At 32.9% G+C, this 14934-nt stretch overlaps 3 protein-coding genes across 3 annotated transcripts; all 3 read left to right on the forward strand.

The window, feature by feature from the left end:
* Positions 1–2717: 2717 nt before the first annotated feature.
* Positions 2718–5762, forward strand: LOC107359217 (ABC transporter G family member 20). Its single transcript, XM_015925690.3, has one exon. The coding sequence runs from the start codon at positions 3330–3332 to the stop codon at positions 5544–5546; it is 2217 nt and encodes a 738-aa protein (XP_015781176.2). The 5' UTR covers positions 2718–3329; the 3' UTR covers positions 5547–5762.
* Positions 5763–10417: 4655 nt separating this feature from the next.
* LOC107359193 (tudor and KH domain-containing protein homolog) lies at positions 10418–13447 on the forward strand. Its single transcript, XM_015925667.3, has 2 exons — positions 10418–11086; positions 11196–13447. Exons 1-2 carry the CDS (start codon positions 10534–10536, stop codon positions 12014–12016), a joined length of 1374 nt encoding a protein of 457 aa, XP_015781153.2. The 5' UTR covers positions 10418–10533; the 3' UTR covers positions 12017–13447.
* On the forward strand, positions 13392–14736 carry LOC107359194 (uncharacterized). Its single transcript, XM_015925668.3, has 3 exons — positions 13392–13839; positions 14013–14100; positions 14458–14736. Exons 1-3 carry the CDS (start codon positions 13551–13553, stop codon positions 14582–14584), a joined length of 504 nt encoding a protein of 167 aa, XP_015781154.2. The 5' UTR covers positions 13392–13550; the 3' UTR covers positions 14585–14736.
* Positions 14737–14934: the final 198 nt, after the last annotated feature.

Consider the following 14934-nt stretch of genomic DNA (forward strand, 5'->3'; position numbering starts at 1 on the left):
TCTAGGAATTTCGCTATTTATTTTCACCAGATCATAATTAGTTTAAAATTGCGTAAATGTTGTTGAAATGATCAAATTAAAAACCAGAATTAAACGAGAAATCGAGACAAGTCATAATCAAGTGTAAATAAGTTATAGTGAAAAAAGATGGTCACTTTACCGTCTAAACTGAATCCATAAAATCAGTTACAATTTCAAAACCAAACTGTTTCAAGTAAACTGGTTTAATGAAAGATTAGATGATAAAATATTGAATTGGAAACAATTTACCTAAATCTGTTTCATACAATATACATGTAAAATGCACAATGTGCGTTAATAGCGAGCGACTTAATCCATTCAAATCAGTAACCTTTTCAAAATTAAATGTTATTTTAAAAATAGCAACTAATTATGCATTATCAACACTATTATAGTGAATATAATTAACATTGATTAGGATAAATCATTACACTTGGTATGTAAACACGAAAGTTGATTTTTCTCCTTGATAAATGAAACCTAATTGCATTACATCGGACGCAACTCAGTGTCTTTAATAGCCTTCTCGATGACTGCCTTTGCCATAATTTATGCCTTAACCAAGCAAATGTTAACCATTTTTTATGAACACACATATATTTGTAATACACAATCAACATACTAAATAATCAGCTTATTCAATTGTTGAAGGACACCAACATCACAATCCAAAGCCCAACTCTTTAATTTTTTTCTGATCATTTGGATGGAAACAACAAATTATAAACAAAATTACGGCTTGCGGCCATTCAATTCATTCTCAGGCAACCCAAACCGTCCACAAATTTAACATCGACAATTGTACGATCAACAAATAAAAATTAACCAAAATTGATTCCAAATTATTTTTCCTCAATCTATTATTAATACATTTCTATCAACATCATTTGTTAATTGTTATTCAATCATTCCTCAACTTGCTACTCATTTCCTCAATTTTTGATCAATCCTCTGATTATTCGTAATTGTTGTCCAAACCTTAAGCATTACAAAGGTTTAGCTTATTCAAGTCCAAGGATTGATTATAAATTGATCAATTGTCATTAGTTTAGTCAAATGAAGGCTGATTGTCAATAGTAATTCAATGGTGAACATAATTTACATACCAATAAACATTGCAATTACATTGAATCCTTTCAATCGGTAACCTTAAAATGATAAATATCAATGAAAAAAGTTTCAATTAAAAGCTAATTCTAATAAGAATCAAGAAATTTATTGGACTACATTAAAAGCTATCGGTTTAATATATCGGTGTATTTAATAGCTTTTAATGGCACTCATTAGCTTAAACGGGTGCAACAATCAAGACATGGATACACAGTAATTGTTTGTCTTTAATGAAGTATCAATGGTTTGTTGAATAAGACAAGATTACTTGTAACAATTGAAATGATGATTGTTACCATCTAATAATCAGTTGTTAACTTTTTAGACAAATTTAGTTGAAAGTAACCTTGTCTTACCCTTGAATGTAAAGTTGAAAGTGATTTGATTGTATTCATTTTTCATGATGGAATTACAATCTTTCCAGGCCCAAAGGAAGGTAAATCAAAATAAATTGTGATTAATAATCATCATAATTGAGGCGATTATTTTTGTCAAAGGCAATTAGGTTATGAATGTTTGTTATTGAAATTGTTTGGATGGTCATTGGTGTTGTCTTGGATGCAAAGTAGTAATTACAAGTTGGTTAAAAATTTCCCAGAAACAAGTTGATTTTTTCAGTCATAATATTATCCAATTGTCAGTAATAACACTTATCATAATAAAATAAGTCTTCTGGGTAGCTTATTATTATTGAAAATAAATATTCTGAAAAGTGATGAATTGAAATGAATGACGCAGAGACAAAGTTAGTCGGAAAACACTTGATTTTGTTGATATTTTGATTGAAATTTTGGTTGAAAAAGGTGTTTGTATCAACAAAATAAAGATTTAAAGTAAACATTTGAATCAAGATTAAGTGAATCGAGATGGTAATTAGCTGATATTACATGTTAATACTCATTATCTATTCCAATGATCATATAATTAACGAGCTTTCAGATTTCTTCATCATCTGGTAATGTTAGAATGTTTTATTTCTTGTTAATTAGATGATGATTTAATGCAATTTGGTACATATTGTTAATCCTGGCTAAGCTGATCGATTTTTCTAGATGTCTACAGAAACCTTTCAGCCGAGCATCGGTTGAACTGTTAACATCTGGATGTTAACAGCTACTGGTCTGGTCAGGTTGAGCAGGTTGTTGGTCAGGATAACAATTAGTGTAAATAGGGAAGAGTGAATGTGAATAGTTGGAAGGGTAGGATGAGGAAAAAAAGCACAATTAGTCTAACTGTGGACAGAAGTGAAAAAGGATTGAGGAAAAGGTTTAGGAATTTGGTTTGGTAATATTTTGTCCCCTTTCAGAAGCTGGCTCCTGATTAGTTTTCATTGGGCACGTTAGAGTGATTAAAATGGCCTCAAGCCCATTTACTTTTTTTTAATCATCGTAAATATGGCCAGAGAAGATGAGTGAAGTAAAGAGAGGAAAGGTAAAGATGTTGTTGTCCTTCGAAAGTAAGCTGATTATTCAGCTAATACATTTGAAGACGACAGGTTTGCTTAAAGTAATGCGAGTGAGTCCGAAGGAGGGAAAAATATTTACTTCTGTTTTTGGTGGAAGAAAATGTTTGGGGAAAGAAAAAGGGTTTTCTGACAAACTGAGAAGGATTGGAATGATTAGGAGGTTCGGTCAGTTTGATATCGAAGCACTTAGAAAGGAAAGAAAATTAAGAAATGATCCATTGGTATTAGCCATGTTTAACTAAGGCACCATTTTAAGTTTTCAACCCTAGCTGCAAGTTGTCCTGTTTAGTCACAACAGACAACATGTGTCCATGAAGATGTTGATCAACTTAATTGTGTTTCCTCCTTTCTCTTTCAACTGTTTTTACTTTTGTTAGACCATCGTCATAATTAATAAATCAACCTAGATTATTTCATGTTTAAGGATATTTACAATCAATTTACAAAACACCATTAATCAATTCTGTGTGTTTTTATCTTGCCTTTTCCCTTTGTTTCCGTTACCCTTTTTTTGGACTTTTTTGAATGTTGCTTCTAGTTTCAATTTGAATTTTGTGTTGGTCCTTTTTACTGTAAACCACAAAAATTCAAATTTTATTTGTTATCAAAAACTAGAGATCGTGTAGAGACGGCAAATCATTAAATTGTTTTGTTTTGTTGTGTCTTGGTTCCTAGTTTTATTTCATCTTTTATTTAGACTTTTTATGAATTCTTTTTTTCAAATCCAACTGTAATGGTGTCTTTTGATCCTAACAATAATCCATCTGGTCAACCTAATCATCCAGTCATCGCAATCAGTACAACATGTGAAACAAGTGATTCAGTTAAAACTAAATTGGCCATTCGTGGTCGTAACCTTTGCTTAACTTATGGATCAGGTGATAAGGCTACTTATGTCTTGAATAATTTATCCATATCAGTTCCTGCTGGTGGCATCTATGGATTACTTGGACCTTCCGGGTGTGGTAAAACTTCGCTACTTAAAATAATTTCGGGACTTACAGCTCCTGATAGTGGAACTGTCCGGGTTTTCGGCTCTAAACCAGGTGAACGGGTTAGTGGTGTACCCGGACCTGGAATAGGTTACATGCCACAGGATATTGCTCTGATTCCAGATTTAACAGTAGAAGAAATGTTAGCCTATTTTGGTAATTTGTACTTTCTTCCTGCTCCAGTTATACGCAAACAGATCAACGATCTCGTAAATTTATTGGAAATTCCAGATAAAAAGCGACCCATTGAGAATATGAGTGGTGGACAACAGCGACGTTTATCACTGGCATGTACAATTATCCATAAACCTCGACTAGTGATTCTCGATGAACCAACGGTTGGTGTTGATCCTCTATTGTGTGAAAGAATCTGGAAACTTCTTTATAGCATGGCTCGTGAAGAATCAATGACCATCATTGTAACAACTCATTATATCGAAGAATGTCGTAAGGCTAAGATGGTTGGTTTCATGAGAAAAGGAGAAATCCTGGAAGAAGACGAACCAGAATCTTTGATCAATCGGTTTTCAGCTGACAATCTGGAAGATGTTTTCTACAAAATTTGTTTGAATCAGAAACGTCGCAACACCATGTGTTTACCAACATTTAATAAACAACGTAAATCAATTGCTTCAGTTGTTGTTGATGATTCCCATTTAGATAAAGTAGAACCCTTCAAATCACCTCAAGATAATCGTCCAATTTATTCTCGTTTTTGGCCAATATGGACTCTTTATAAGCGATATTTGGTTCAAATTCTGAGACAACCCATATTCTTGTTGATTCTTTTCATGTTCCCAATAACTTCTCTTGGATTACTGTTCGTTTGTCTTGGACACTCACCAAAAGATTTACCAATAGGATGGGTTGTCGAGGAAACTCCTGAATACGGACTATTCCATGCAAGACCCGAGGAATTTGATCAAGCGTTTACTAAATATCAGATACCGTTTTACCCAGACTTATTGCGAAGTAAATTGGACCCAAAGACATTAAATATAATTCCTTACGATAGTTTAGATGCTGGTTTAACTGATGTAAGACGCGCAAAATTGGATAGTGTTGTTTATATGAGTAGAGGATTCTCAGAAGCATTCCATGAAAGAATCAATTATTTAAGTGCCAATGACATTGACGATGATACAATTAAAAGAGGCACAATAAATGTTTATGGAGATTTAACAGATACTTTCGCTATGACCACACTTCAACTCAGCCTCCAACTGTCATTGCTCAATGTTATGAATGAAACAGCTCCTGCAGCTAACTTGCCATACTACGCTCGTACCCTGCCTTTTCAAATCGGTACTCCAATCTATGGTAGTTTAGGTGACACAGAAAGTTTTGGTCTGCAAGATTATGCTGCTCCGGGTTTCATGGTCGTTATCCTTTACAGTTGCTCTTTAGGTTTATCAGCTTTAGGTTTGGCAGCTGAAGTTGCTGACAAAATGTTTGATCGTAACTATTCGACCGGAATTACCATTGGTCAACTATTAATTGCTCAAGTTGCTGCCCGTTTCACATATTTGTCGCTCAATTGTGCTTTTGTTTTCATTGTAGTTATTTATGTCTTTAAAATCAAATGTTATGGTTCCTTCTGGATCGGATTGGCTTTATTGCTTCTCCAAACATTGGTGGGCCAAACGAATGGAATGGTTTTCGCTGCCATTTTCCCTGCTATTCAACATTTGGCTTTTGTCGCACTTGGTTCACTTCTTTACATGCTCTTTATTTCTGGAGTTTTCTGGCCGGTTGAAGCTCTACCATATTATTTCCGTTATTTGTCGAGTTCACTTCCATTCACTGAACCCGCCAAAGCATTGAGAAGCCTAATGATTAAGGAAGGAGCTCCATTTCATCCTTTAATATGGCCTGGACTGGTTGTTTCCACCGGTTGGTTTTTCATGCTTTTGGCTTTATCCTATTTTATTTTCAAAATCAAGTTTAATCGATCTTGAAGTGATAAATTATACTTTTAGATATAAACTAAATTAAGTAAAATCTGGAATGAAATTGCTGTTGAAAATAGCAATCAAATTCACTAAGCATCACTATTGATTAATGGCCTCCAAGTTTTAGTGTTTACCGTTTTTAAGTGTTTCGATTCAATTTCGATCAATTTTAATTCACGCTGTTTCGTACAGCATCGCAATAAAATTTTTACAACTTATCAATCTCTTAATTATTTCTTTGATCACTTACATAGAAAACTTAATTTAGCTTATTGATTCACTCGAATATACAAATTTGTCAGCTTAATCACATAATTCGTAGCAAAGTTGGCTATTAGTTCTAAACAGTACTAGATAATAATGTTAGCAAAATATCTTATGACTAACATAATTTTAATTTGGTTCAATGCTTGAAATTTCACTTTACACTTTGAATGAAGCGACACTCAGTATTATTTTAAGTTCAATTAACAAAGCGCTTACAAAATGAAAGTAAAATACTTACAAGCAATAATGACCATATTCGCGACTATCTTTGAATTCGAGAACATTCAGTTTAAATATTACTAAAGTTTTACTATTAAAGTTTACATATCAAGTCTTATAGCGTATGCAAACTAGAGAGGGTAAACAAACTACTAAAACAATGGTTGTAACTGAAAAGACACAATCAACACGATTGTCACATTTAGATACCACTAAATGACAAAAATGGGTAAAAACGGCTAAAAATGAATTCCTTTTGACTGTTGTTTTGTAGAACCATGAGAACTGAGTCTATTCGTGCGATTCTTGCATTTCTCTGATCAACATTAGTCGAGAAAATGAAGGTCAAAATTAAAACTTCGATCGCTATTTGTACAATAATGGAACCAGGTTTTTCCGTGAAACTCATTTTAGCAATGTAACATTTAATAAACAATCAGAAAATCAACTTATTTCGATAGATGAAATTTTCTGCATTCTGTAAAACAGTTTAGTTCGATTTTTAGTTAAATCGACTTTTTTCCATAATCGTGAGAGTTAGCGAGCTGAAACTCATAATTCGTTGATAAAAATTGCTTGAAAACATCATGTACTAAGTAATTTTTTCAATCTGATGATAGTTCTCTTGATTTCGGCCATTTCTCTTCGATTTTCGAGCCTCAATATTTCGGAAATGGTAGTATCAACAATGACCATCCTTTGACTAAACATTAGATTCTGGCATGGACTATGATAGAGTTAAATTTAAGATAATTCAAGGAAGTGCAATAAAAGTTATAACATTGTGATATTTAGGTTGTCAGATTTTATAATTGACTATCAATGATAAACAGTTACTTAGGATGTGCTAAAGAATATTCAGCTTTGCAGGAATCTGCTATGATTTCTTTGGTTTTCAGTCATATTTTGACATTGCCCATAACCAGACTTGATGTTTAGTCGAAGGATGCGGATTGTGTGTGCTTCCATTCTCGAAATATTGCGGCTCGAAAATTTAAGAGAAATGGCCGAAAACAAGAGAACTATCAATGAATTGAAAAAATTATTTAGTACATTATGTTTCAAAGCAATTTTTATGGACAGAGAATCATTTTCAGCTCGGTAACTTTCACAGTTATGGAAAAAAGTCGATTTAACTGAAAATCGAACGAATGTATTTTACAGATAGAAGAAAATTTTATCTATCGAAATAAGTTGATTTTCTGATTGTTTATTAAATGTTACATTGCTAAAATGAGTTTCACGGAAAAATCTGCTACCAAAATTGCACAAAAAGCGATCGAAGTTTTAACTTTGACCTTCATTTTCTCGACTACTGTTGATCGAAGAAATGCATAAATCGCATAAATGGGCTCAGTATTCATGTCACTTAAAGCCAGCAGAGTTTCTTTTTGAAGGTAATATATTTTTACCCGTTTAAACCCATCTTTGCCAGTGTGTTCATTAATGTGTAAGAGAAGAGTTGCTAAAAGACATAACCAACACAATTGTCACACTTACAAATTACTGAATGGTAAAAATGGACAAAAAAAGTGCAAATGAAATTTCTTGCAAATTTTGACTCTGTTATTTGGTAGACACATAAAAACTGAGTCCATTTGTCCGATTCATGCATTTCTCTGATCAACAGTAGTCGAGAAAATGAAGGTCAAAGTTAAAACTTTGATCGCGTTTTGTGAAGCCATGCAAGTAGATTTTTTCATGAAACTAATTGCAGCGATGTAACATTTGATAAACAACCTGAAAATAAACTTATTTAGATAAATTAAATTTTCTGCATTCTGTAAAACCGTTTAGTTCGATTTTCAATTAAATCGACTTTTTTCCATAACCGTGATAGTTACCGAGCTGAAACTTATAATTCGTAGTTAAAAATTGCTTGACAACATCATGGATTAAATAATTTTTTCAATTTGTTGATAGTTCTCTTGATTTTGACCATTTCTCTTCGATTTTCGAACCTTAATATCTCGGAAATGGTAGTATCAACAATCATCATTCTTCGACTAAACATTAGATCTTGTTATGGGCAATAATAAAATATGAATGATAACCAAAGAAATCTAAGCAAATGTCTTACATAATGAATATTCTTCTAGCACATCCTAAGTAACTGTTTATCTTTGATAGTAAATTATAAAATCTGACAACCTAAATATCACAATGTTATAACTTTTATTGCACTTCCTTGAATTATCTTAAATTTAACTCTATCATAGTCCATGCCAGAATCTAATGTTTAGTCAAAGGATGGTCATTGTTGATACTACCATTTCCGAAATATTGAGGCTCGAAAATCGAAGAGAAATGGCCGAAATCAAGAGAACTATCATCAGATTGAAAAAATTATTTAATCCATGATGTTGTCAAGCAATTTTTAACTACGAATTATAAGTTTCAGCTCGGTAACTATCACAGTTATGGAAAAAAGTCGATTTAATTGAAAATCGAACTAAACTGTTTCACAGAATGCAGAAAACTTCATCTATCGAAATAAGTGCATTTTCTGGTTGGTTATTGAATTTTACATCACTGTAATTAGTTTCACAGAAAAACCTGGTTCCATTATTGTACAAATAGCGATCGAAGTTTTAACTTTGGCCTTCATTTTCTCGACTACTGTTGATCAGAGAAATGCATGAATCGGACAAATAGACTCAGTTTTTATGTGTCTACCAACTAACAGAGTCAAAATTTGCAAGAAATTTCATTTGCACCTTTTTTGCCCATTTTTGCCATTCAGTAATTTGTAAGTGTGACAATTGTGTTGGTTATGTCTTTTAGCAACTCTTCTCTTACACATTAATGAACACACTGGCAAAGATGGGTTTAAACGGGTAAAAATATATTACCTTCAAAAAGAAACTCTGCTGGCTTTAAGTGACATGAATACTGAGCCCGATTTATGCAATTTATGCATTTCTTCGATCAACAGTAGTCGAGAAAATGAAGGTCAAAATTAAAACTTCGATCGCTATTTGTACAATAATGGTAGCAGGTTTTTCCGTGAAACTCATTTTAGCAATGTAACATTTAATAAACAATCAGAAAATCAACTTATTTCGATAGATGAAATTTTCTGCATTCTGTAAAACAGTTTAGTTCGATTTTTAGTTAAATCGACTTTTTTCCATAACTGTGAAAGTTACCGAGCTGAAAATGATTCTCTGTCCATAAAAATTGCTTTGAAACATAATGTACTAAATAATTTTTTCAATTCATTGATAGTTCTCTTGATTTCGGCCATTTCTCTTAAATTTTCGAGCCGCAATATTTCGAGAATGGAAACGTACACAATCATCATCCTGGTACTAAACATTAGATCTTGTTATGAGTTATAATAGCAATATCTAAATATTAAATTGTTCAAGATTTTAGCCTTTATGCACAGATTTGAGACTAGATTTATAAAGTTAAAATGTTATGCAAACACCATACTGATGTGTTAGAAGGATATTCAATTAAATAAATTAGCTCAGATTTTTCAGGAACTCAGTCATATTATGTTATAGTTCTTAATGTAATCTAATGTTTCTTCAAAGAATGATGATTCTAGATGATAGCATTCTTGAAATATTGAGTCTTCAAGTTTTAAGGAAAATTGTCAAAATCAAGAAAATTATCGATAAAATGAAAAAAGTATTCGGTCCATTGTGTGCATCAACAATTTTCATGGACTAATAATAAGTTTCCACTCCCTAACTATTATGGTCACTGAAAGCGGTCGGTTTAACTAAAAATCGAACTGATCTGTTTTAATAGAAACAGAAAATTTTATTTTAAGAAATAAGTGCATTTTACAGTTGGTTATAAAAATTTTCATCAGCAAAATTAATTTCATGAAAAAATCTGCTTTCATTATTGTACTAAAAGCTAGTTTCGTCTAAATATAAAGCTAAATATCAAACTGGCGTACTAAACTCCATTGCCACCATCACTGTATCAACTGTTATCGCCACAATAACGTCCCTTAAGTGTTTAAATATTAATTACCCACCTCAATCGTATGCTACAATCAATTTCGACGAAACAATGTCTCTCCAATTCAGCGGTAAGTCATCATTATCTATCAGATCTAATCAAGTCATCATTAAAATTTAATCCAATCAGCGCACATTCATTAACATGAACACTTCAGTATTTTTTCTTTTAATTTTTCTTTCTTGTTCAATCTTATATCTATCATGAATTTTCTCAACTTTAATGGTGGATTTGCAAACATTTAATCCTTCAAAAACTCAATTCAAGTGCCGTTCAGACATGAATGTTATGTTAACATTATTAACACATAAAAAAAATTTTAATTTGAGATGTAGAACAAGATGGCGACACAAGCTTATTTACTCTTTGCAGATGAGATGATGAGATGATGAAAAAAATTAAAACATGTCTCGTGTTCTCAGCATCTTCTCTGTAAATTGCCAATTAGCTGTTGGTTATAATGTTTAATGTTAACTGTATTATTTTTTAATTTTCCCGACCCTTTATTTCATTAGTGAGTTTCATCATGTTCCGACCTGAAAAGCAAGTGTCTATCGGTTTGATTGTTGGACTAGGAGCTGCTGCCTCAGCTGCTCTTGCTGCTCTTTATGTTTTATATAAAAAAGATGACGAAAACTTTGAACTTGATCCTAGACTCGAAGTAACAACATCTTCATTTCACACTATTCGATCAACAACAATTCACAAGAATGTGCCCAAAGAAGCTACCGGAGCTGTCATTGGTAAAGGTGGTGAAGTTATCAAGCTAGTCCAGCGTGAGACTAATACAAAAATTACGTTCTCTAATGGTCACCCTAATGAGGATGTTGACCGAATAATTGCAATTAAAGGATCACCTACTGGTGTCCTAGAAGCTGATGAGATGATTGATCAAATTATTGCATCAGCTCTATCTTGTATAAATAAAAGGATTTACATTGATGCTAGTGAGGTTGGCCTCGTAATTGGAAAAGGTGGTTCAACTATCAAATCAATATCTGAAGAGTCAGGAGCCAAAGTCAATATCCCTAAACATGTCCGAAAAGGCAATACTGGTCTAGTGCCAGTAGAGATTCGAGGTAAGTTTGATTTTAACCTGCCGCAGAGTGTCAACCTGTTTATCATTCATTGATTTTGACCTCAAATTAGTCAGAGTATAATTCATTCTGTGTGTTTTTCTTTATTCAGGTGAAGCAGCCAATGTTGAAACCGCAATAAAGATGATTGATGACAAATTGAGAAATAGTAGATTTGGAAAATACGTCTATAGGCCACCACGGAATCAATCGAATGGCCACTCTTATATCTCCTTTATTCCTTGCCATTATAATATTCACGAACTCACTTCAACCGTAATGTTTGAAAAACTCGAATCAAACCTGGATAATGGATGTATTGATGTGTATGTTTCTAGTGTACAAAACCCATCCAAGTTTTATGTTCAACCTTGTGGATCAAACAGTGCGGAGCTTGACCGATTAATGGTTGAAATGACTGATTTTTATGAAAGATCTGACAATCGTTTGAAGGCTAAACTCAATTCAATTAAGGTAGGCGATATAGCTGCTGCTCCTCTTAGGGGAGATGAACATTATTATCGAGTTAAAATAATCACCTATGAGGATACACCAAGCATTACTGATGAAACAGAAGTGTCAGTGTTTTATCTCGACTTTGGAAATGAAGCGATTGTCCAGAGAAATGAACTCTTGGTTCTCCACGAAGATTTTCTTTTTAAATTACCCTTTCAAGCAATTGAATGTTCCCTTTCCGGCGTATTACCCGTTGCTGATTCTGATTGGAGTAAAGACGCTATTGATTATTTCAAAAAACACACACGTGCAACTCTCTGGGAAAAAGTTTTTGCCAAACCAGTTAAAGCTACCACCGTTGATAAAGAACCTCGACAAAAATATCTTGTTGAACTTATTGATCTTAAAGGTGATACGGATCTTAATATCGCTCAAGATCTTATAGAAAAAGGATTTGCTATCTCCACTGATAGCTAATTAGACCATTTTGCAAGTTAGAACTAAAAAATTTAACAATTATTTTATAAACTTTTAACAAATATTTGAGCTATCGTGGCCTACTCATTATTTACTTATTATTTATCTAAATTTGATTATCAAATTTAACTGCAAGATTCAAGTGTATCACTTTGTTTCAAGTTTTCTTTTCTTACAAATCAAAACAATTTGCCAAAAATTAGCTTTTCCAAGGTCCTGACTCTATAAATAGTTCAACTCGTCTACTTAAATCTCAGTCAAAATTAATCATTTATATCTCAAGGTAAAGATCAAAAGACAATCATCTACCAAGAACAGTCGATCTATAGTTGACGAAAAATTAATCATATTCACCGAGGAGAAAGCTGATAAGTTACAGTTATCGCCTGTTGTGAAGATGTAAACGAGTCCCTTTATCTAAGGGATTATTGTATCAATTTGATCTCAAGTTTAAATGTTTATTTGGATACTTATTATCAAGACCGAATCTTGTGATGGTTCGATATACAAACAACTTTATTGGATTCCTGTAAATTACACTGACAAGGGTTCGTTAACAATACGGTTTTGGATATAAAAATTTGGAGATAATCCAGCACTCAAGAGTTCCACGAATCCATTACTTCTTCGTCCATCATTTCAATCTGTGGTGCACTCATCACCATTCCAACCATTGACTTACTTTTCATGTACTGTAAATCGTCACCTTTTTTGCCCATATCGAGGATTCGTATTCTGGGAACTTTAATGACCTTTTCCATGGCAATTACTTTAGTCTTCCCGTCACCACCGCCACAGTTACAATTGCATTTTCCACCAGTTGGATAGGCTTCCCAATCGTCGCCGCCACCTCCACCGCCACCACCTTTTTTGCCCTTTTCACCTTTATCCATTTTCTTGGCATCAACTTTGGAAACCACCAAAATCACTAAAAAAACACTGATTAATAGCTGCAATCTCATCTCGATAAATCCTTTACTTAAACTGCCATCAAGATCTGATAATTTCTGTCATCATCTTTTTGGAGTACAATAATCTTGGTGCTCACATTACCTCTTTTTCAACCCTTCGACGCTTTTCTTTTGTATTCAATTTTTGTCACTTGAGAGCTCAACCTTCGCAAAAAACTCATCAAATTTAAGAACATTAGACTTTGAAATTTGGTGATTTCAATAATGTTAAATCAAATTATGCAAATGAACAAATTTTTTTATTGCTTTGTTGCAACTCGAATAAACTTTCAACTTTCTTTTCACCCATTGTTCAGTCTTATTGTTCAATTTTTCAAATAATGATGATATTTATAGCCATTGATGATTTATCATTGACTTTCCTTAGAATGTAAAACACCTTCAAATTTATTTCTTAATGTTATTGACCTGAGACGAGTGTAATCACAATCCAATTAAAACAAAATTAGTAATGATTCAATTTACTCACACGAACCATTTATTGATCAACACTTCAAAACATTTATTTTCTTGTGCTTTAGAGTCACATCTTCAATGTGCAAAAAATTAACTGTCAACTAGTTATGTTGAAATTATTGATTATGATTAATTTAACCTTATTAACCAACATAGCTTTGGCTGGATTTTTTGCCCAGTTCAACTTACATAGATGGCTAGTTAAAGATGGACTCTGGAGTAGACGTAGATCAATGATGATGCCAATGATGATGAGATCGGGCAAAGGATCTAAAATGGAATCTCAAACTGAAATGGAAGATGATCCATGGAATCCAATGGATGATGTTCCAATGGAAAACCTAATTCAAGATTCATGGGGATCAGAATCTAAATCAAGTCAACCAACATGTAACTGTAAGTAGCTGCCAAAACAAAAAATATTCAACTTTCCCTCGACACTGCCATTGTAAATATAGATAATGGCAAGTCTAAAATACCCAACAAACTATTGTAATCAATCCAGCTTCAATGCGAATCAAATGTGACTTAAATACTTGAAAATTCACACTCATCTATTTTAATTCAAGGCAACTGTGGTGGAGGTAAAGGCGATAAAAAGATGAAGGGTAAAAAGAGTAAAGGTGGCGGTGGAACAATGGCAATAGTGATTCCCAAGTAAGTAAACTTTAAACATTTACAATCAACTAGCCATTCAGTTGTATTCAGTTTGATTTACATTGTGCAGTAAAACCAATTCTTTTTGTCTCCAATCACGAAACAATTTAAATTTCCAACTAGCTGACAGATTTAGGAAAATTTTCAACTGATTACCATTACAATCGAGTCATGACTTACAAATTGACTTGAATCCTTTGAAACTTGCCAATTTGTATTGAATGACCAGACAGCTCAATATTAGATTTTATTGGAAACGTGATATTCATTTAAATGGATTTCCTGCTGATTCTTGATTTGTCTTTTGTTTGTAAACTCAATTTACTAAATTTAACTAAACCTTTTCATTTCCATTAGATATGAATATTTTGACGTTCCGATGGCCAAAGAGATTGAGACCGAAAGCTTGGGCAAAGTTATTGAAAAATCAGTTTCTTACAAATCCGGATGGGGACAAGGTGGTGGTGGGGATTCTGGATGGTGATTACTATCTAAACCAGTAAACCAAGATCAAATTTCAATTGTATTACGAATTATAATTACTCTTCTGTATTCAAACCTTCAAGTACAAATACTTGCTTTTTATTATTCTTAAAAAAGGCGTCAAGCTTTTGATAAAGAGTGAAATTTCAACAAGCTTTGCATTTATTTCTGTTTAATTTTTAAAAGATTATCTTCCGAATATTTAGTGTGACAATTGAATTACTTATTGTTCAGATTTCATCCAACTGCTATTGAGATTGATACAAATTTTAGTTTAGTCAATTGTCGGATGAATTGCCATTAGGTAATGTTTCTGCGGAAAGTGCATCGCACTCTTAACTCATAGATCAT

This window comes from Tetranychus urticae, chromosome 1, assembly GCF_039701765.1.
Source record: "Tetranychus urticae isolate SD_2017Ah chromosome 1, NJAU_TeUrti_SD_1.0, whole genome shotgun sequence".
Taxonomy (NCBI): Eukaryota; Metazoa; Arthropoda; class Arachnida; order Trombidiformes; family Tetranychidae; genus Tetranychus; species Tetranychus urticae.

Bases quoted from the DNA above. Each gene is read 5' to 3' on its own strand.
- LOC107359217 (XM_015925690.3), top strand. From the start codon at position 3,330: ATGGTGTCTTTTGATCCTAACAATAATCCATCTGGTCAACCTAATCAT.
- LOC107359193 (XM_015925667.3), top strand. From the start codon at position 10,534: ATGTTCCGACCTGAAAAGCAAGTGTCTATCGGTTTGATTGTTGGACTA. The intron at 11,087-11,195 runs GTAAGTTTGATT...TTCTTTATTCAG, and splicing joins AGTGCCAGTAGAGATTCGAG to GTGAAGCAGCCAATGTTGAA.
- LOC107359194 (XM_015925668.3), top strand. From the start codon at position 13,551: ATGTTGAAATTATTGATTATGATTAATTTAACCTTATTAACCAACATA. The intron at 13,840-14,012 runs GTAAGTAGCTGC...TTTTAATTCAAG, and splicing joins AAGTCAACCAACATGTAACT to GCAACTGTGGTGGAGGTAAA. The intron at 14,101-14,457 runs GTAAGTAAACTT...CATTTCCATTAG, and splicing joins ATGGCAATAGTGATTCCCAA to ATATGAATATTTTGACGTTC.